At 33.0% G+C, this 23,500-nt stretch overlaps 2 protein-coding genes across 2 annotated transcripts; one reads left to right on the top strand and one right to left on the bottom strand.

Annotated features, from left to right (window-relative positions):
* Window positions 1-438: 438 nt before the first annotated feature.
* On the bottom strand, window positions 439-6,028 carry LOC131631389 (peroxisomal fatty acid beta-oxidation multifunctional protein MFP2-like). The gene is made up of 18 exons (XM_058902185.1): window positions 5,787-6,028; window positions 5,605-5,676; window positions 5,426-5,491; window positions 5,278-5,331; window positions 5,118-5,185; window positions 4,954-5,035; window positions 4,392-4,447; window positions 3,805-4,107; window positions 3,636-3,722; window positions 2,591-2,765; window positions 2,363-2,484; window positions 2,083-2,246; window positions 1,752-2,006; window positions 1,551-1,672; window positions 1,299-1,420; window positions 1,035-1,183; window positions 818-956; window positions 439-726 (listed from the first exon to the last, which is right to left on the bottom strand). The coding sequence occupies exons 1-18, from the start codon at window positions 5,884-5,886 to the stop codon at window positions 691-693; spliced, it is 2,172 nt and encodes a 723-aa protein (XP_058758168.1). The 5' UTR covers window positions 5,887-6,028; the 3' UTR covers window positions 439-690.
* Window positions 6,029-16,661: 10,633 nt separating this feature from the next.
* Window positions 16,662-19,277, top strand: LOC131631383 (uncharacterized). Its single transcript, XM_058902180.1, has 3 exons — window positions 16,662-16,957; window positions 17,074-17,179; window positions 18,994-19,277. The coding sequence occupies exons 1-3, from the start codon at window positions 16,757-16,759 to the stop codon at window positions 19,074-19,076; spliced, it is 390 nt and encodes a 129-aa protein (XP_058758163.1). The 5' UTR covers window positions 16,662-16,756; the 3' UTR covers window positions 19,077-19,277.
* The last annotated feature ends 4,223 nt before the right edge of the window (window positions 19,278-23,500 follow it).

The raw sequence follows: 23,500 nt of genomic DNA, 5'->3' as shown, positions 1-23,500 counted from the left end.
GACTGTAATTTATATAAGTGAGATAGAGGCAAAGTTATCAAAGATATGGTGCTCAAACCAATGTAGCTAGCCAATCCAAATAACTGCCCAATCCTGACAACAATTTAAGCAGATTGTAGCTGGTCAGGCTATGATGGTCCATATTCTTCAACAGGTTGTACCTTGGAACTTACGGCTAGCATTACTTATAACGCTCTTAAAAGAGCCAATTAAATCAAAGGCTTAATGGGTTAAGCAAAAAAATGAATTTCCTCTGTATTCAAAATCAGGATGTCAGCCTGAGTCACCATCACATGTTTTAAGGAAAATTACAAGGCTTGTTGCTCATATAGATACAATCTGCTAATTGTTGCATTATTTAGGATTATCAATGTTGCCATTATTAGTGGCAGAAGCAATTCATTCATTTCATCACCACATACCGCAATGACCATCCCATTTAAGCCAACAACTCCATACTTCCATTATTGGTGCTAGTAACAACAACAAACACATTAAAAGTGGAGAAATTCATATACCTGATCCTATGGTACTTCTATTTTGACCAAACATTTATGTTGTAGTCAATTATTATCTCATCATACATTATTTAGATCTTTCTTCAGTTCCAACTATATTATTATGATTTAGGAGAAAGAAAGGGGAAAATAAAATTCGATTAAATAATCACGTAACGGGGCTATCAGTATCCTACAACCGTGACTTAGATTGCTCCACCGCGGCACCCTAATAAACAGCACAAATTCCATTAGAGGCTAATTGAAGAATAGCACCACATGTATGCATAGATGGAAATAAACAAACATAGGTTACTAACCAGAGGAATTCCTTTGGCAGCTCTTGCAGCCAAGTAGGCACAGGGCTTGAAGAAAGGTCCATACAACTCTGACCATTTCTCTAATCTTGAATATATGTATTTAGATCCAAGAGAGTCAGCCCAGAATATGATACCTCCCCTGAAGAAATCAATCCCAAAAATTAAGAACAATTATGAAGTTTAGGAAAACATGCCGAATAATTTTACCAAGACAGACCTGTAAGCTGGAAAACCCATGCCCATGAGAGCAGATATATCAAGATCTGCTGCTTTGACTGCAATACCTTCGTCAAGGACACGACAAGCCTCGTTCACCACTGGAAAGAAGATCATCTCAATGATGTCCTTCTCTTGTAACTTGACAAGCTGTTCAGGTTTCAGATCCACAACATCAGTTCTTGTGGAATTTGCTTTTACTTTGCATTTTGTTTCTCACCAGCCAATAAAATGGCATAAATTATGAAAGGATGAATGAAAATACCTTGGGGTCAACGGAGACACCGGAAATGCTCCTAGCTTTCTCAATAAATTTCTTTAGTTCAGGATCAGGACTGGCCTTGCGTCTATCATCATACAAATAAAAGCCTTTGCGAGTTGCTTCGCCTGTTAGAAACAAGTGTTGTATAACGCAAGTCAGTGGATTATTTAGTATAAAAACACCAGGGAATTTATTCTTAATTGGTTATATTCCACAGTTGTATCTTCAAACTAATGTAGAGTTTATGTTCATTACCAGCCCTCTTATCCTCTTGCAAAAGGGGAATAAGCATTGATTTGTAAGTTCGCTCAGGAAAATTCTGAACAAATTGGGAGCCAGTTGCAACCGCCACACCAAAACCAACAAGATCAGCCAATCTGCAAAATTAATTATGTTACAAACTAGACCCTTCGAGAAGTAGCTGTTGATGTCAAGAACTTATCCAGGCATTAATACCTTAAAGGCCCCATTGGCATTCCGAATTTGGTGATTGCTCTATCAATTTGATAAACATCTGTGCCACGTTCAATAAGCAAGAGAGCTGCTTGTGTATATGGGAAGAACATTCTATTAACAGCAAATCCTGTACAGTTTCCAACCACCACTGGAGTTTTCTTTATCTTCTTTGAAATGTCTAACAAGTCAACTATTACTTGAGGAGATGTCTGCTTGGTACGTACAATTTCCAGAAGTGGCATAACATGTGCAGGACTGCAGAAGCACAAGTCAAAATCAGTTAGAAAGATACAGCAGGCGGGAAAATAGTTTATCAGATATAAGATACCACCTGAAGAAATGGGCTCCAATAATTCGATCTTGAGACTTGGTCTTCTCTCCGATCAGGTTCAAGTCAATTGTGGAAGTGTTGCTACCAAGTATACAATGAGGGGGACAATACTTTTCAAGATCAGCAAAGATCTGTTGCTTCAAGGAAACATTCTCAATAACAGCCTGCCCAAACATGAAACAGTTTATGTTTTGCTGAAGCTTTGGATAACATACAATGTGATGATGTAAATGAATGTCAGACTCCACAAGAAAATTTATATGGGAGTTCATTCTAGCACCTCTATCACCATGTCAACGTCTCTGAAACTTTCATAGTCGAGTGAACCTTTGACTAGAGAGAAGGTCTTTTCAAATCTTTCCTGAGTCAATTTACCTTTCCTAACACTGCTCTGTAAGTTCGCTGCACAAAAAGGAAAAATATTTATATCAGAATAGCATGACTGAAGTTTTTAATCAAAGGCGAAGTGTGAATACCAGGAAAGCCAACTGAGAGAATTCGTACTCACCTTTAATCCTATTGAGACCGGCATCCAAGAATTTCTGGTTTACTTCTTTCAATATGACAGAATAATTACTAAGCACTAAAGCTGTTGCTATTCCAGAGCCCATTAGTCCTCCACCAAGGATAGCAACCTTCTTCACTTGTCTTGGAACCAAACCACGGTCAGTAACCCCAGGTACCTGTTGATGCCAAAAGATATTGGAAAATTCATATCTATAGAATATTTGCAAAAAACAGTATACAGAACCAGGCTAGTGCGTGTTAACAACCTTATTTAAAAACACTATTTTCAAATTTAAGATGTGAATAGGAAAAGATTCAATATGAGTTAGGATTCAAAATTTTCAAGATTTGAAATTGTCAGCAGAATTATAGAAATGGGGAAAACATGACCATCTTGAAAGGAGGTATCATCCTATTCACATCAAGCCTAAGCATTGCAAACAATGATTATAAACTAATACAGTTTCAAAATAAACTGTATGAACAATCTTGTCGAACTATAATTACTCACCCAAATATAATACTCAAACGGTATCACTTTTATCACAGGAAACAACAATTTAGTCCTCTATATCAATTACCGTATAATCTAAAATAAAAGGTACTTCAAGGGAAATAAAGGCCAAATTCAGTTTTTGGCCATAATTCTCCTATATAGCCACCAGTTGGGCATATATCCCTAAGTTAAAGATCTAGTGGAGTTAAAAGGTCAGACTCGGTCCCATGTATCCGCTCCCTACATGTAAAAAGTGAGCAGAGCAAAAACTCCTTGAGGCTTAATTCACAAATCGAGCACCACATTAGCTAGGGGTGACCTTTACTTGCAGGGCAGGGCTTTGAAACCCACCATTTTGTGGTCAGGCTAATCCAACACTTAGGCAGATATTAGTTCCACACTCAAAGGGGGTGATGGGAGTACATCATAGTCTTCTTTAAAAGAAATACTTAAAAGAAGAGAAACAAGAGTAGAAGATTATTTCTTCCCAAAACTTCTATGCATTAGTTTAAACTGTGTTTTCCAGCTAGAATACAAAACTTCAACAAACCTTAGTTGTTCCTCTTTGAGCAAAAAATACGTGAACTAAGCTTTTGCAAGTTTCTGATTGTACCAGTACATCAAATGCTTCAGCTTCCTTCAAAGATCAAACAATGTCATTACGCGTTTCTGCAACAGTAATATGTATGGGGTAAATGTACACTGGCGATAGATATTACCTTCCAGAGTCCTGCACGGGGACCAGAAACTATTCCCGCTTCAATAACATCAATGCAAACTAGAGGATGCTTGAGATTAGGAGCCTGTTTTTGAGCTTGAGCGCGTGCGAATTTCAATATCTCTTTAGCTTCCCCAAGAGGTTCTAATTTTGCAGTCTTGTAAAGACTGGCAATCCATGGTCGTTGGCTGTTCAACATATCCAGGGCCCACTGGCGTGCAGTGTTCACCAACTCATCAGGTGACACCAAAGCATCTACGAGCCCCAAGTTAAAAGCTTCCTTCCCTTTCACTGACTTGGAAGTCTTAATTTAGAGAATAAAAGAATGAAAGAAATTAATTTGAAAATCATTGGATAGTGATTTTGGTGTCACAACTCTTAAATATTTTATGAAAAATGCAATTCCATTCCAAATGGAGAATTGAACCAAAAACCTGTCTATTATGATGAAATTTGAATGGATAAGAGTCTATATGTTGTTTGATCTATCAACAACCATGAAATTGGATAGATCAGGTTTTAAGTTTAGTTCTTCATATTCAACAGAATCACAAAATTATATATAAGAGAGCAAAATTTGTGGCATACCAACATCATTTCAAGTGCCTTTGTCAGACCAACCAGACGAGGAAGTCGCTGTGTTCCTAAGACAAAATTTACAGCTCAAGGTTAACATTGCTAAAGAAAAAAAATGAATAAGAATAATTACACATAAGACAGTCGCTGGCACTCATGGTCGAATTTCTTTCTGTTTTTATTGCTTATTTCAAATTATTTGATGTCTATGATTCTATCTAACATAAGAATCAAGGTAGCAAGCCATCACCTCAGGTATGAACTTTCACTTAATTAATAAACTCATTAAAAGCATGTCTATAAAATTTAAACAGGGATAATCCAAAGAAAAAAAATATGTATATACACAAAGGGAAAATAAGTCGTTTACAGACAACGGGAAAATAAGTCCTTTATAGGCAGAGAACTCTCCTTATATGAACAGTTCTAATCGCATAAATGACGATTAAGTGATGATATCTCATTTCAATTGCTTCTTCAGTATCTTCTCAATGCACTCAATTTCAAGTCACACACAAACACAAAATAAGTCAACTTGAAGATAGAAAGGAATTAATTGAGTTCAATCAACTACCTCCGAATCCAGGAATTATCCCAAGCTGAAGTTCGGGTAAACCCAGTTGAGCAGTTGCAGTTGATAATCGGGCATTGCATGCCTATATGAGAAAGAACCGGTAATATATTTGTAGAAAATAATGAAAAAACGTTTCTTCTTTCTTAATAGGTAGTAACTCTTACCATTGCAACTTCTAATCCCCCGCCCAAGGCAAGGCCATCAATGGCAGCAACCGAGGGTTTCTTTGCCGCTGAAATATGAAATGAATTGATTCAATGATTCAACATAGCAAAAAATGAGAGAAAGGAATTGTAAATAAAAAATTTATGAAAATCAACTTACCTTCTATTGTATCGGTGACGATTTCTATCGATATCCACCCGGGTTTGGGACGCTCTATATGAATATAATAAGGTAAGGGTTACTATAATATAAACATAACTACAAATACAATTGAGAAACACCACTTCACTTCCAAAATATGAAGTACCTTTTGACTCTTGAAGACCACCAAATGCGGAAATATCAAAACCTCCCGAAAATTTTCCCTTTGCACCTAATAAAGAAACAAAGATTCAGCTATAATGCTACAGCTATAAAACAGTTGACAAAGATTATCTCTATGTCATCAAAATTGAATATATTCAATTCAAAAGCACATTGCAATACCTGTAACAACAATTGCCTTGACATCATCTCTCAGTACAGCCTGATCAAAACTCTCCTTTAAACTTTGCAATACTGGCCACATGCATCATAAAAACATCTCAATTTTCGTAATAAATTAATCAGCATTACGCGAAAAACAGATCGGAGAATGGAAAGGAGGAATCAAAACTAGACGATAATACCATCAAAGGAGAGAGAATTGACAGGAGGATTGATGATGGTGATGATGGCAACTCCATCAGTTCCAACGTTCATCACCGTGTGCCCTTTTTTGCTACTCATTTTGATGATTTTGATCACTGGAATAATCACAAATCGTATACAGTTTTTCAATGCTTTTGTTTTGGATTTTAGAGATTCAAATTTGAAGGAAGAGATGAAGTGTCGTAAACGGACCCTTCACAGTGACTTGTTAGAACTACAATTCAGGAACAACGGTAGTAATCTATATATATACATATCATATTTATATTATTAATGAATAATAATTTAATATTAATTATTATACATTATCTTAATATTTGTTTTGTCTGTATATCCTACTCGTACCATTATTACTTATCCATACTTATATGCAACTCTACACGCGCTTCTTAGTAGTGTATTGCACTCTATAAATTAAATTAATATAAAAGTTGATTTATGGAGATAAAGTATAAAAGTGTATAATTCATAGTGTTGTTGATCATTATATTTGTGTTAAAAGATATATATACTTTTTTGATGTAAACATTTAATGAAAATATTGATATATTATCACACAATCCCACTTTTGTAAGGTAGTTAGAAATGGAAATATTGTGATATTTATTGGGTGTCGTTCAAAAAATATTTTATATTGAAACTGTATATTAAACCGTTTTTTATTAATGAACATTTTATTACTATGAAATTCAGTTAGATATCTACGAATCATATAATTATTCAACATCAATATTATTATGATATATTAAAATTTTAAAAATAAATTTTAAGGGCAATGCTAACGAGTGCCCCGGGGGCACTCGTTAAGGATCATTAATTATATTTTAAATTCATTAATATTATTAAAAAAGAGTTTATTAAATGTGTCATTAAAGACAAAAAGTGTTATTTAAGACAAAAAAAAAATTGAAATTTTATAAACCATAAAGAAATTGAGACGTTATAAATTATTATATTTATTGTTGCTAATTGTTGCTGCATATTTCGTTTGCAATACCTACTATTTTTAATTTTAAAAAATACTATTAGTTCTTTTTAAATTATTCTCATATTGTAATGATAATGATATTGAAATGAGATTCTAATATTTTAATCCAAAATTTCATTTCATTTCACGTGTATAAATTTTGTAGTGTATGAAAGAGAAAATGAATAAATGAGTTAATTTGAATGAAGTTAATAATTAAATATATTTAATTATAGTTTTTTTTTAAAGAATAAAAATACAATTAAAGATCATTTAATGCTTCTTATCCAGTGCCCCCGGGGCATTGGTTAGCAGGACCCAAATTTTAATATTAGTTACAAACTATAGATATTTGATCGAGTGACATGACATATCTTCTTCTTTTCATTGAAGGATCAACGACAAATTTTAGTATCCTTTTAAATGTGAGATTTTAGGATTAGGATAGTGTGTACTTGAAATAAATATGGTATTTTTTTATAACTTTTATACATATCATCTAGGGTTTGGAGGATCTAAAGGCTTCCTCTAAGTGATATGAGTCTCCCAATTGTCCATTGAACCAATAGCCTTGACTATAATGACGCTTACGAAAGGTCGTGACGTCTTGACATGTGATGTATGTGAATTTAATATTCTTTTTGGGTTGTCGTATTACATGAAATTCAATTATCAAGATTTTAGTGGGTTGAGAATTAGCCCAGACCCAAACAATAGCCCTTGAGTTTGTACACACGAAGCTGGGTCGTAGCTTAGTTAGATTAATTTGAGTTTCTACATGCGCCATGGACTTCATGGTCCATGTTTGGAATTTATTTATAAAGAATTTTCTTTGAAATCTGACTTGACTTTCCAGTTTCTTTCATTTCTGTTCTGTTAGAATATGATGGAACTTGTTGAGTTTCTTCGCATTGGCCATACCTTATAAGGAATGTTGATTTATGAATAAGTGTGATATAATTGTCGCATGGGGTAGCATTCTTGTCATTATGGTTTAAGGCTTCGGAGTTGCGACTCTAGATGAGGTGGCAAACAATTATTAGGCAATATGCAATTTCACCTAAAGGTGGTAAACACACATGCCCGCGATGTTTAGACCTGCCCCGCAAATGCTTGCAAAAAATTGTGCAAGGTGGGGCAGACATATTTGAGGGTGTGGGTCTAAAATCTTAGCTCGTACCGCAAAAAGTGAGGGTAGAACATGCCCGCGGGCGTTAGGCATTTTAAGTCTAAAAATTGCAAAATTGTATGTTAAAGTCCGCGCTCGCAAAAGTCTAGAAAATAATGGAGCAGAGCGGGCACATTAAAGGTTGTGAGTCTAAAATCTTGACTAGTTCCGCAAAAAAGTGTAGGCAAAATGAGTATGCCCGGCGGGCTTGACCGGGTCAAAATCTACTTTTATAAGTATGTTTGCCTTTTCTCTTGTTGTGTTTTCCTTATTACTTTCTTTTTCATTATGGTGTCTGGTGACACCCACTTTTTTCGGTGACAGTGTTGCTTTCAATGGGGGAGATAACTTCTCACGTGCGACTCTTACCCTCGCTCCCTCTCATCATTAGTCAACCAAATGAGAATTGGAGAGACTTTTCTAATTACTTCTGAGTGATCATTGAAGTTCTTGGAAGTGGTGTTTCTCTCGCCAAACTCATGATTCATCTTTTGTGAATATATGTAATGGAAAAGACATTCATGTATCTTTCCTTGAGGAAACTTGTGAATATGACAATGGTTGAACGATAAGAATGATAGGTGATTATTACTTTGGGTAACATCTATATATTCACATTCTAGAGTAGTATGATCCATATGAAATGGCTACAAACATATGAGGGGCCTTAGAGATTGGACAGTTGAATTTCAATCTTCATAAGATCGGATTTTTGTTGGACACCCCCACCCACGTGTTCCATATGTTCTACATCTTTTTTAAGAATAAATGGGGTTTTTCTTCCTTTCACAAAGCTTAAAAAGAAAATCTTATGGTATCTACAAATGGCGTTGTCCCAATTTCACCTACATTTTTGGGCCTTAATTCACGCTTATGAGTTAGTATGTAATTACTTAAATGACGAAACATCAGTTCGTGCTTTCTTCACCATTTTCTCGCTCATATGAGTTAGGATGTCATTACTTAAATGACCAAACATTGGTTCATGCTTTCTTCACCCTTTTCTCGTTCATATGAGTTAGTATGCCATTACTTAAATGACCAAATGTCAATATGTCATTAATTTCTTTCAAAAAATCCAATAATTTGCTCAAATTTTTTAGCGAGACTCTTAAAAATATCAAATTTAGATTCTTGATATCGTGGTCCATAACAGGAAAGGTTCTCCTGAGAGAAAGGAAGAATATCGGTGGGGTAACGCCTAATGTTTTCGTGATTGTTGGAGTTGGTTGCATTATGAGAGACCTTGAAAGGAGTTACTGCCTTTTGAGACAAATTTAAGCAAGCTTGAGAGGGGTTGTGTAATCCATATACTTCTTAGACTTGACAAATCTACTTGTGTCGAGAGGAATTTGGGGTAGTTTAAGACTAGATATTGATATATTGATATCTGATATTAGGTGACGACATCGAGCATGGAGGAAGTATATGAAATTCTTAGTTAGTTATGTGTGGTTTGGTAAACTGCATTGTTGCTTTCTCTTTATTGTAATGATTTTTATGGTTTTCTTGTACATATCATATGTTCAAAGATATCAAATAAAAGGTTAACAAAAAAAGTAAAGTTGTTTATGAAGATATGACCTCAAATGATGATAGCATTACTGCCAAGACTAACCATTTTGTCCTTGTTAGATGTCCTTCCAATAGTTGAACAGTTGGTGCTCATGAAGTTTTCGCTTTGTCTATTACCCTTTTTCCTAATTATTCATCCTTTCGTAAAGGACAATGCCCTCATATTTAGTGCTCCTAGAGGCGATGGTTCCTTCCGTACAATCTGGTCTTCTACTACAAAGTCTCCTAGTTTAACTAATACGAACACGAGGAAATATCATCCTTCTAATATTGGGGGAAACCTTTTTCAATATAAGAGTTTGTTGTCGGCCATAGCGGAGTCATTTCTCCTTCTCCCCAAGAGCTTAGAGATTTAGAACTTGAAATTGGAATTTCCTAGATTGTTAACACGAGGTTAATTGGTTTTCAAAAAGTCGTCATATAATGCACTCTTTATGTGGCGAGTCCTTTGTCACTTTCTTAATAGATCTATGTTTTGCTGCCCTTGACGTTGGAAGAGCAATCGACGTGTAACGTCCATTTGGAGGGTGTGTTATACATCTTAGAAGTGGTTTTATCTACGAAATATCTTCATGGTATAAGCTTTGAGAGCTATTCGAGATTCGTAGGAGATATCAAAGTTGAAAAGCTCGACGACCCATTTTTTTACTCTCCCTACTAAACTTTGTTTAATTAATCCTTACTTGATCGAGTGGTTGGTCCTTATTGCGATGTTTGAAGCCAAAAATAATGCCTCATTTTTCAGGCCATTGTCAAAAGGGTCAAAGTGATATTTTCTATCTTTTGGAACCTTAACTCTGAACCTTGCAATATCTTACGAATGGATTATACTAACTTCTAGGACATATCGTTTTCCTGCCCCAAAGGGGGCCATACAACATTTGCAAACATAGAGAAATAAGTGAATAGGGTTTTTCTTACTTAAGGCCTTATTAAAGTCGGAGATTGCGACAACACCTCTTTATGTTAAATTACACAATAATAATAATAATACTAATAGAAATTTATGTGAAAGTTAATAATAATAGTTTTAATGGAAGTTATTATATAAATTACACAATAAAATAAGGGTAAGAATGATAGAAAAAAAGACTACATCAAAACAAAATATTCTGTTTATATATGTTATAGATAAAGCTGAAATATACTAATATTAATATGTTGCTTGTAAAGTATTTTATTTATGGTTTAAAATATAATTGAAATATATATATATATATATATATATATATATATATATATATATATATATATATATATAATGTAATTAAAGATAAGGTACACAACTACCAGCAGTATTATTATGTTCCATTAAGACGTTGTGCAAATTATTCGATTGTTAAACTTATATTATAATAATTTAGAACATAAAAAAAAAAATGCACCGTATAAAATTATTTTACACTGTCAATTAATTATCATCATAAATTCTGCCATATTAGACTGTAAATTTTAAATTGATGAGATTAATTGATATGTACTGTCAATATAATTTTTTTTTACACCATAACATCAATGCATTATCACCATTCAAATAGATTATTTTAATAAAAAAGATTAAATAAAAGTCAAATAATTTAAAAAAAAACAATAGTTGAGATTCATCTACAGTGTAAATTTTTTTTACATCATCAATATATTTAAATTAAATTCATTACTGATATGACATTATTTAATAATTTATTTTTATTAGCTTACACTGTAAAGTTATTTTATACTATCAATATATAACCATTAAATTCAAAAATGATATTTCAAGATAAGGTAATTCTTTGTATGATTATCTAGTTAGAGAGAGTTTCAACTCTAGAAACTCTTTTTCAATTCATTAATTCAGGAATTTGTTCTCAGACTTTAAAATTTCAATCTACTTCAACTTTGTTTGGAAGTTTGAAAAGAGAGGAAAGAGAAGAGAAGATTTGACAAATGATTTTTTTTGAAAATATAAAAAAAAAATCAATTTTTTTATAAAATAATAAATAAATGTTTATTATTAACGTATTTTTAATTTTTAAAATATTATAACAATATAAATTATATTTAAATAATTTGTCTAAATTCTTCAAAATCTTTCAAACTCCTCTCGGATACAATTTTTTAGTTTTGCAAATTAGAGCGATTTTAGTTTTTGAATAAAAATAAATCACCTAAAATCTTCCCTATACCTAAATCTTTCTATTCTTTTAACTAAATCCTTCCATTTTTTTCAAAACCATCTCCTTTCTTCCCTTCTAAACTCCCAAACAAAACCCTTTGTTTGGAAAATTTTGAAGGAAAAGGAAAAGAGTGCTTTAAAAAAAAAGAGAGAACAATTGAGTGAAAAAATAAAAGTATTTAGATTTGAGAGATTTATTTTTATTCAAAACCAAAATCTTCATAATTTGGAAGAATTATTATTTTTTTATTAGAACACCACGCCTCTAAAACCACAACACAACCAACAAACAAAAACACTTAACACCATAAAATATTTAATAGCATATAACAATCAAGTCAATGTCACCTGTTCCAGATATCATATCCCTAATATAAATATCATTATTAACTGATACCCAACGAGGCAACGACGCTAGATGTCGTCATTTTCATCCACAATAGATATGTATGAAATAAGTTTGTCTAATCTTCTAACTCTTTTACCATCTTTAATCTCTCAGAGTAACCAGATGTTCAAGTTAGTCTCAAGTTGCTCAATATTCCATTTACGCCAAAAACACATCTTCACCAGAGGCTTGGTTCTCGAATAAAAAACATGCCCATAAATACTCATGTTAGAACAAATGAATAAAAAACTTGAGAATACTTGTGAGAAAATGGTTCACATTGTTGTAAATTTTGATATATATTTCAAAAGTTTTAAATTAACTTTATCCTTTAATTATGAATGAGAAATGTGATAAAATATTTTATAAGAAAATTGTTATTATTATTATTATTTATGATTTGACTTGGTCAAACAACATTTTTTGACTTGACTTAGTCAAAACCTTTAAGACCTTTATCCCTCTTCTATATATAAGAACTCCCCTATTTTTATAAGATGATGAAAAACAAAAAGAAGAAAACTGAAAAACTTTCTGTTTTATATTTATCCCTTTCATCCTTTTCCTGATGACACTCTCTGGACATATAAATATATTTCTTGTTATTCTGTTACCTCAGATTCTATCTGAGAAGAGTCTGTTGAATCCTCGGAGATTTGCGCGTATGAGGTGGATAAATCCTTTAGGACAATGTTCAAACATGTCTCAGGCTTATTTAACTATTTATTATTTTGTAGGTTTAAGCATTGTTATTACAAGAAGAGAAGACTGGGTTATGTCGGTGGCCAAATTCTACAACACACATCACACCTCTATTTATATAAAATTTTGTCAAAAATAAGTTTTGATTCAATTGACGCATCCTATTAAAATATAATATAAAATGTCATACAATTATATTTAATAATATAAATTAAAAAACAATAAGAGCATGTTTATATTCAATTGGTGTCCTATTTGAATACCAAAGAGGTCGCACCAATTGGATTGGCGCCTTTAGTATACACGGGATGCATGCGCCAATTAGACTAAAGTGTTATATGTATTTAAAGTATGTTTGGTTGGGGGACTTTAGATAAAAGAGTAATTATACACACGATCATTATCATATATATATATATATATATATATATATATATATATATATATATATATATATATATATATATATATATATATATATATTATGTTAGTTAGATCACACGACATTTTCGTCACTTAGATAGCAGCAACTTGTTGCTAGATGTCGCTTACTGTTTATAATATTAAATAGGCAATTAATATTATTGCCAACGTAACGAGGACCTATAGTAGTGGAATGAGTGATTAAATTAAATAAGATTTAATTCAATTATGTATTAATAATATTTAAATTATCTAATATATTAACGTATATATAATCCATTTGATTAAATATGATTTAATTAAATAAACGAGAGTCAATAATTAATTAAATTAAATATAATATAATATAATATATTTATTTAATTAAAAGAGTTTAATTAAATAAAATTAATATTGGGGTTAATTTTAGAAAAGTCCAAAACAAAAGTATTATGGTTTTAGTAACTTTCTATAAATAGAGAAGCTATTTCCCCTCCTGAACTAGTTTGTAGTTTTTTTCATTCTCAAAAAATGGCTAGCATCGCCTTCCACTTTGCACTCGCGTGAACTTCGTAAAGACACCGGAAATTTTAGGCTAGATCCCTCCCAAGGAAATTTCAAGTCCCTAGCCAAGATTATATATTGAGCCTGGATAATGATATTCTAAGTTTCTTCAAAAAAGGCGTTTATATGAGCATGTTCGGTGGGACTCAAAGTCCTTCAAGAGAGATTATATATTGAGCCTGGATGATGAGACTCGAATCTCTCAAGCGAGGCATTTGGCCACTTGAGCTGGACTTCTATTAGACTCTCAGACAATACTTTAAGTTAAGTCTCTTAGGCCAAACTTTAGTCGCGTCCTTTGGGCAAGCCTTTTAGGCTAGTTCCCGCTTGAGGAAACTTTAAGTCCCTCAGAAGAGGTTATATATTAGGCCTGACCATTAAGACATAAAGTTTCTTAGGTGAGGCATTTGGCTTCTCGGGCGAGACTTCTATCAGACTCTCAGGCCACATTTTAGTCGCGTCTTTTGGGTAAGGCTTTTAGGCTAGATCCTACCTAAGAAAATTTTAAGTTCCTCAGGCGAAGTTACATATTGGGCTTGAATTATGAGACTCGAAGTATCTTAGGTGAGGCATTTGGCCACTCGAGAGATACTTCTATCAGACCCTCATATAAGATTTTAAGTTAAGTATCTTAGGCTAGACTTTAATTGCTTCCTTTGGGCAAGACTTTTAGTCTAGATCTCACCCAATGAAACTTCAATTCCCATAGGCGATGCATTTATGTTAGGTGGTCTCTGGTGAGTAGTACGATCATATTTCCCTTAATGGAAATAAGGATGTTCATGTGGAAGTCCAAGGTATTTGTATTTCCTTGAGAGACGACAAGGATCTTCATGTGCGAGTCTAACATATTTGTATTTTCTTGAGAGACGACAATGATCTTCTGGTGGGAGTCCAACGTATTTGTGTTGCCTTGAGAGGCGACAAGGATTTTCTGGTGGAAGTCCAACGTATTTGTGTTTCTTTGAGAGGAAACAAGGATCTTTTGGTGGAAGTCTAGTGTTTATATTTGCCTCGTAGGGCGGAAAGAATCCTTCATTGAAGGTCCATCACTTCATGGTTTAACTTGTCATTTTTAGTGTGTGACCCTGCATAAACTGGAATAAGACAGGAGGGCGCCTCATGAAAAACCTACCCACGTAAGAGAAAAAAATGCCACATCACTATTAAAATTAGACATAAAGAGTTCTTACAAAAATTACAAACGACAGAGACAATAACCCGCCCTATTCAATAAAAATAGTTACTAAAAGCGTAGATTTGCGTTTGCCCCGCCTCTTGGTCTTGCCGACGATCTTACTTGATAAATCTCTACTTTCAAGATTAGCTTTGTCGGCTCATATTTTACTACTCATGATGTATTGTGCCATATGTTGCCTATTTGTGGACGACTTGTTATCCATTAGCATGATAACTCGGTTATTTTTGCATCCATTTATGCTTTGTCAACTTGATATATAATTCTGCTATATGATCCAATTGATGATCATATTAGTTATAGAGAATCATATACATTTTTATACTTTTACACAAGCCATTTGTATTAAAGTTAGGTCGTCGACGATGATGATGATAGGTTTCGCTCTTATTGACTTATGAGAACAAAATTATGTTATGTTGGCTCACGTGTTTACTTTATAACACAAAATGAACTACCAGGTGCTAGCCCAAGGGGCGGTTTGCCCATTTGTTTGGGCTACCAGGTGCTAGTCCTAGGGACGAATCACCCCTTTTCTTTGGACTACTAGTTGCTAGTTGTGGGGCGACCTTCCTTGGGCGATCAGGTGCCATCCCTGGGGAGGCTCACCCCCGTCTTTGGGTTACCATGTGCTAGTCCTGAAGGCTCCTCCTCTTTTTTTGGGTGCTAGCCCTTTTTTGAATACTCCTTATTAGGGCCCAATCTAATACTACCTCCGTTCCTTTTTATAAGAGACAAGTCATTTTTTAGGTTCATTGAATAACTAATGTATTTGGTCTCTTTATAGACTAGATACATTGATTATTCAATGAATCTAAAAAGTGAAATTTCTCTTATAAAAAGGAACGGAATTAGTATAACACTACAAAAATATTAAAACTTTAGATTTTTTATCAATCTTTTTTTTTGTTTTTGATGTCGGAGTTTTCTCTTTTGTGATTAAAAGTTTGCTTTTACCTCAAGTCAACCTCATTTTTTATTATTAAAATTTTGATGTCACTTTTTAATTATCTTAACTTTTTTTATAATACTTTTTCATATTTTATTGTATTTGATAATATTGTTAAATTTTATATTATCATGTTACGTTTTTTAAAATATTTTATGATGTTCGCAAATTGAATACTTATATTTGGATAATGAATTTGTAATTGAACTATGAACGATAAATATAATGAGTCTTATAGTTAAATTACATAGATATAAAAGTAAATTAGTATAAAATATCTCATTTATCCATGTGAACTAAATATATTTGTAATTGAAATTTCTCCTCTTCCCTCCTCTTTCATATTTTGAACCAAATTAAAATTTCTTCCCTCCATTATCCTCACCTTCTCTTTCTTAAATTTTTTTCTCAATTCCTTCTTTCAATTGAACCAAATAGAAGTACACGCGTCAATTGATTTTAAGTGTCTTGTACGACTTTAATTTTTTTTATTTGAAATATAAATTAACGAGAAAATTTGAATAGTATTAATATTAAAGTTGAACTTGTAAGTTATTAAAGTAAAAAATCCTAATTTTGATCTCAAATTCAACTAATTAATCATCCAATAAAATCTTAAAGTATAAGTTATTAGTTGAATTGATTGTAGGTCTACTAAAAGGTATGTGAGTGAGTGCCCCCATCCATCCCATCCAATCTAATCTACCACACTTACCATACTATCAATTCAATCACACTAAAAAGCAGTAAAAAGTAAAACCATCAACAACAACAACAACAACAAGAATTCTATTTTAAAAACCAAAAGAATCAGATTCTCACTCTCCTTTCTCTACACCTCTCTCTCTCACACACACCCCTCCGAATTAGGGAAACAATCATGAGCGAAGACTCAAAGAAGCACATCATAGCTGGAGCAGCATCTCTAATGGCGAAATCTCACCTCGAAGATCGAAAGCCACTTCCTTCACCACTCTCTGCATCGGCTTCTCCTGCACCACCGGCGACCAAGAAAGTCATCATCAAAAGCGCCGATATGCTACCGGACATGCAGAAAGAGGCCGTCGATATCGCCGTCCTCGTTAGTCTCTCTTAGTCTCCCTCAGTCTTCAACATTCTCTTTTGCTTCTCGCTTATTTTTCACTGTGTTTTGTTTACTTTTCTGTTTCTGTTATTGTTGTTGTGAAATTGAATTAGGCTTTTGAGAGGCACAACGTGGAGAAAGATGTTGCAGAGACTATAAAGAAGGAGTTTGATAAGAGGCACGGTCCTACTTGGCATTGCATCGTCGGTCGCAATTTCGGTATTCCTTTTTTCCTTAATTAGATCTAATTTATGCTTAATTCACTCCTTTTTTTACTTTGATTTCTTGTTTTTGTTTTGCAAATGCTGTTGATTTTTACCAATTTTTTGCTCTGAGTAATAATGTTGAAAACCTAGATTTTTCTACCTGCTATTTTTTGTATTCGTTGTTACTTTGTGGCTGCTACTAGCTTATCTGGCTTAGTTGGGCAATTTTGTTCTTCAGTATTGCTTGTTTGCTCTGATGATACTCATTTTGAGTTCCACTGGAACCCTTAAGCTTTGTAGTACTAACACTTCTAAAAAAAGTGTCAGAATCGATGTCGATGTCTGAAACGGAGACCAACACTTGCAATTAAGTTTAATTTACTCATTTTTTTAAAAATTATTATCGCTGTCGACGTGTCAGTGTTGGTGTCGTGTTTCCGGTGTCTGTGCGTCATAGCTCTTAAGTTATATTGCTTTAACTTTTCACATTGTTTTCAAATTAAAGTGTAGTTTCTGTATGAGAGAATACACCAACCACTTCCCTGTGGAAATTAAAATGCGAAGTTAATAAATAGAAGGACTATGATCTTTCTTATTTGAAAATTAAAAATTTAAAGTTTATGTGAAAATTAGGGAGTTATAGCTTTTTCGAGTTACTTTTACTTGGAGATGAGTAATTCTAGAGTGGGGAACTCTTGGATGACAATTGAACATGGTCCAGCTGAGGTCGATCATAGCGGTATAGGACCACTTAGGATTTTGTGTTCTTTGCAGATTTTTGTTGTTGTTGTTGTTGTTGTGTTCTTTTCCTCTTCAATTGAACAGCCGTGTCATTTTTATCATTCCAATTTGAACTCGTTTCTATTTGGTTTCCCTTCAATGAAAAAAAAAGTATTTAATTTGTTGATTTCAGATTAGATTGAGTTTGCTGGGAACAGAATAGGTTTGACAAGGTAGGACCTTAAGAATTTTTACGAGTGTTATCAAATTGAGCGGTTTCTATGACTACTAGTACACCAGAACAGTTTTCCATTTGCAGTTTACCAAATTGTAGCTTTCCGGCATCCAACATTTTGTTGTTTCTATCTTAAGGTTATTTACTGCATTTGTATGCTCTCACCTCTCATATGGTAAACAATTTCTTCATGAAAGTAATGCATATGTAATATATGATTCAAATTTCAAATTATGCTTTTGATATTACAGTATAGAATAATCATGTGTCTCAATTTGCAATATGAATGCTAATACATCTGAGATTAGGGTTTATACTTTTCATATACTCTGTAATACTTATTTGTTTTTCTGTTTGGCATAAACCATTATATTGTTTTTAATTTTTTATAATAATACAGAAAAAAGAAGTCAATTCTGAATCTTTTGAGTTCTTTATTAGTGTGAATATGTACATAAAATTCACTACCTGCTCAACTTGAGTCTGCATATGTGATTTCTATTCTGTCATTCTCCACGTCTTAACTATTAGATGGGCTTCATAGGGATGGAGGGACTCAGGGGTTAGCAGTCCTGCACAATCAAAGCTTGGATTTAGCTCCTGTTTTAGATATCAAAACCATGAAGTTGTTGATTCAAGTCCTATACCATTTTTGTGTTGCACAACCACACCTTCATAGATATCATGCCATTTCTATTTATCTTCTTTTTCAGACAAAATTCAGACTGCTAAAACAAATGTTGATATAACTGTTTGGTTCTGCTAACTGCTAAGCCTAATGATAAATTCTTTTATAGGGTGTTTCAATGATTTAAATGACAAACCATGATAATAATTGAAGCGTGTTCATGTAAATTTCTTTCTTTTTGCAGGTTCCTATGTGACTCATGAAACAAACCACTTTGTTTATTTCTATTTGGACCAGAAAGCAGTTTTGCTTTTCAAGTCTGGCTAGGCCTTACTTTGATGGAGACAAAAAAGTTGACAACTACAAGAATTGTCTTGTGATTATGCTGCTATATTAACTCTTCATCTTGTATGTATTAAATCCACGACACAAACTCATTACAAGACATTCTTGTGCTTGTATATCTAATTTCATGCAAACTGGTTCTCAAGTTTGAATATGAATCAAATTGTGATCTTCTTTCTTCCATGTGTTCCATTCCATTCACATGTTATGGTAATTCTTTTTTTCACACTCCTATAACTTTATTTCTATTCCACATATGTTATCTTGCAAATATTTATGGTTTTCCAAATTCTTAAACCTGTGTGTACACTGAAATTAACATGGATGCACTCTAGGTTTTGTGGAATGGTTTGACCTTAACCGTTCTTTGGTAAATATCACGCAACAAACATAACTGCCACCTTGATTTTTTGCAAAATTAATCACGGGAACGATTATATGTTGTGAAAGGTAGGAATTTTGATATAGTTGATGCATCATGTTGCAAAATTAATCACGAGAATGATTATATGTGCAGTGAGTGGTGCATGAGATCTGATTAGGAGAGTGAGCATAAGAGAAAAAAGCAATGTGAATTCTTAGTAAGAAAATATTTAAGGACTAATGAAGAGAATAATGACAAACAGCATCAGATTCCAATTACAACGCTTAATAATATTTATCTCTGGTTGATTCTCTTTCTGTGGTTCGGAGCTGCAAGTTTCAAGAAATGAATTGGCACTTACAAAACTAATATTCCAAGGTTCTTATTCCTGGTTGACTATATTAAAAATAGATTGAATTTTGAAAAGGAATATATGTGTTCGTGTGTGAATGTTATGGTGTTATATGCAACATTTAAAATTTGTTGAATATAAATTTTGGCAAACAATTACAAATAGTAAAAGCTGAAGTTTGCAAAAGTCAATATTCTAGTAGAAAAATCAACATTTAATAGGCAATGATGGTTTGGCTTTAAAAAAAAAGTCAGCCGAAACATATCAACTGTATATATCTAAGATTAAAAACATATAAATAACTTTCTAAATTAGAACTATATATCTAAGATTAAAATTTTAAAACTTAGAACTCCCTCCATATATATAACTTTCTAAATTAGAACTATATATCTAAGATTAAAATTTTAAAACATAGAACTTCCTCCATAATTTACTTGTCCCGATCAATGTTGTACTTCAACTATCAACCTAAAATTCAAGTTACATCATTCATTTTCCTGTCACTACCAATACAAATAATTCCCTTCACTTTTATTTTGAATTTGAATTTCTGTATCTCAAATTTCATCTCATTTCTTTCCCCCTTTCTTTTCACCTCTCATGTTTATTGAAAAAAAATTCTCTCTCAATATCCATTTCTCTCTTTTCCCTTTTCCATCACCTTCTTCTACTCTTCATAAGAGACATTCTTCATCCTTCACTCAAATCACCATTTTGTAATAATTATTGAAGTCGGTTGAAAATATACATGTTGGAGAAATTCTTCTGATCAAATCACCATTTAAAAAATAAAAATTTTAGTAATAATTGTTGGGATTCGTTGAAAATATACATGTTGGAGAAATCTAACTTTGCTTAGTTTTGTAAAGGAAGAGAGAGAGTCCAAGAGTATATAAAAGGATTCAAGTTCTTCGTTACAAGATGTACCAGTCAAAAGCATTTTTTAGACTTGTATTTTACTTTTGATATGTTATCTTATACTTTTGTGTTAAAGTGTTGTGAGGGTTAGTTAAATATTTGCTCTGAGAGTGCGGATGTATTAGAGCATTTGGGGCGGTTGAGGGTAGTTTATATGTTGTAATAATTTTCAGATAATATTATTCTCTGTTTGTCATTTGACAATGGTCATGATTTTTCTCCGATTTTGAAGTTTCCACATTAATATCTTTTGTGCTCCTATTTTTTCTCTATGTTTTTTTTCAACAAGTGGTATCAAAGCCAGGTTTGGTGGAGTATAAATTTTTTTATTATGCTCTGCGGTAGCAGTTTTATCTTATCTTTCACATCATAAAAGAAATTTCTTACACTGTGTTGGTTGGGAAAATTTTGTTTTCTCACAGGAAAGGTTTTAGTTGCAATGTCAAGTTTTTCAATTGCAGTGAAGATTGAAGTAGAAAAACTTGATGGAAGAATCAATTTTTTCTTGTGGAAAATTCAAGTCAAAGATATTTTGATTCAATTAGGATTACACAACATGGTTCTTCTGAAATTTAGCATACTGAACTTCTGCACTCTCAACCTCTATTGTAGAGTTACTATTTGCACGTGCCTCCCCACAAAAATCACACTTAAGTGTTTGAATCTGACTAGCATTTTCTTGTGCCGTTTGGGATACGACTAACTGTTTTGACAATGCCTCCATTTAAGCTAAATGTTGTGTGAGAATCCACTGCATCAATACTCTTTGGTTTCACTGACCGTTCACTTAAGTGATAGTCATTATGACACATATTCTTGATTAACATTTTCAACTCTTCATCTGTCTTTGCCATTAAGATACCTCCAACTGAGGCGTCGAGAAGCATTCTCATTTGAACCTTTAGTCCACTGATGAAGTGTGTCAATTGCTCCATTACACTTATATTATGATTTGGGCACTTGCTGAGTAACAAATAAAATCTTCCCCATGTATCAGAGAAAGCCTCGACATCTTCCTGCTCAAAAATTGTAATCGCAACTTTTCTTTCCACGAACTGAGTGTTTGAGTAATACCGTTCTAGAAATTTTTCCTCTACTTCTTTTCAACTCTAAATAGTCTCATTCAAAAAGCATTGCAACTAATCCTTCGCGCGATCTATCAAGTAAAACCAAACAAACATAATTTTACCTGATCGTCACTAATGTCACCAGATGGCGTGCACATCGAGCATGTCTCATAGAACTTCACGAGATGTTCCCAAGGATCTTTGATTGCTTGCCCGTCGAACGAGTTCCCCTTCAAACCTAAAAGTAATGAATTCTTAATGTCCAAGATTACCGGGTTAGCCGGTTGAAATCCTAAGGATATTTGTCCTGCATTGGTCCTCTTGCAATAGTCCCCTAACGTTTGTCGTGGTGGAACAACCATATCTAATTTCTCTTATTTTACTTCCTCAATAACTTGTCGTGCTTCTCGTTTTTTTTATGAATTGTGCGTTTATATTTTAGGGTCGATCAGTATCATCGTCAAATCAGTACCTCACATAAACAAATAAGAAATACCTTATTAGCACCACACCAAACATAATAGAATAAAAATAGAAAAATAAAAAACTAAAAAACTAAAAAAAAAAGCAAAAATTTAAAACTAAAAGTGTCACACTAAATTGCCTTATTGAAATCAACTATTTCCAAAAACGACGCTAAAAATTTGATGATATTTCAGCAAGTGTACAGATAGTGTCGAAGTAATAATTAAATAGATCGTCTTCACGAGAATTGTAACTTAACAAACTAATTATGTGCGAATTAAAATAATAACAAAGGGGTTTTTTGATTTTATCTGGTTCCCAAACAAGAACGTGAATAGTAAGAGAATAAAATTAAATATGAGAAACACGGTTAGGTCTTTTATTGAATTGCAATTAAATTATTATCTTACTGCTAACTAACAAGACCACTAAATCCAATTCCTTAGTTAACAATTCAATCATTTACACAATAATTATATAATTCTTTAGTCCAATTTAGAATTAAATTAGGCTTTCTACGTGCATTAATTCAGAACTAACAACTTATAATTACCTAATTTTAGTTAATTATTAAGTTGAATAATTGTCATAGATCAGATCAGTAGACTAACAGTAAGAAAATTCCTATGTATCAAATATCAATTTGTGCACTCGTCAACGAACAAGAAACATTAAACTCAAGAACAATTAAATAAGAAAATATTAACAAAAGTTTTCAATAAATCTCAAACAGACATATAATCCAACAGAGAAATGATAATATTCATCTCAAAAAGACCTAATCTAAAGAAACTTAGTTACTCTTTGATAGATAAACAAATATCATAAGTTGATAGGTTTTCATCAAAATCTATGGAAAATTAGCTATACAATGACTCCAATGCTCTCAAAATTTGCCTCTTGAATATTCATATTCGTCACTTTTCCTCCGGGTTTCATAATTCCTCAATTTTTTTTATCAAAAAGGCCTTTAAATAGCAATTTCTATGTCAGCAAAAGTGCAACATTGCGCCACGATGGGAAGCATCACGCCTCGGTGGGAAGCTTCATCGCGCCACAATAAGTAGTATCGCGACTGCAAGAATTCCAAGGGCTGCAAGGCTTCTTTGGCCGCTTTTTCTTCAATATTTTTCTAAGTTCCATATTTTCAACTCTGAGTAGCTTTCGGTCTATTCTTCGACACTTTTGCATGATTTTTGTTCAGTATGCCTTTGATTTCATCAAAATTCGGTTGTAA

This window comes from Vicia villosa, linkage group LG1, assembly GCF_029867415.1.
Source record: "Vicia villosa cultivar HV-30 ecotype Madison, WI linkage group LG1, Vvil1.0, whole genome shotgun sequence".
In the NCBI taxonomy this organism is placed as follows: domain Eukaryota; kingdom Viridiplantae; phylum Streptophyta; class Magnoliopsida; order Fabales; family Fabaceae; genus Vicia; species Vicia villosa.
The sequence above is the reverse complement of the archived record's forward strand: the minus strand, read 5'-3'. Positions and strand labels throughout refer to the sequence as shown.

Bases quoted from the DNA above. Each gene is read 5' to 3' on its own strand.
- LOC131631389 (XM_058902185.1), bottom strand. From the start codon at position 5,886: ATGAGTAGCAAAAAAGGGCACACGGTGATGAACGTTGGAACTGATGGA. The intron at 5,677-5,786 runs GTATTATCGTCT...GCATGTGGCCAG, and splicing joins CAATTCTCTCTCCTTTGATG to TATTGCAAAGTTTAAAGGAG. The intron at 3,723-3,804 runs GTAATATCTATC...TGATCTTTGAAG, and splicing joins CCCGTGCAGGACTCTGGAAG to GAAGCTGAAGCATTTGATGT.
- LOC131631383 (XM_058902180.1), top strand. From the start codon at position 16,757: ATGAGCGAAGACTCAAAGAAGCACATCATAGCTGGAGCAGCATCTCTA. The intron at 16,958-17,073 runs GTTAGTCTCTCT...AAATTGAATTAG, and splicing joins CCGTCGATATCGCCGTCCTC to GCTTTTGAGAGGCACAACGT. The intron at 17,180-18,993 runs GTATTCCTTTTT...TTCTTTTTGCAG, and splicing joins CATCGTCGGTCGCAATTTCG to GTTCCTATGTGACTCATGAA.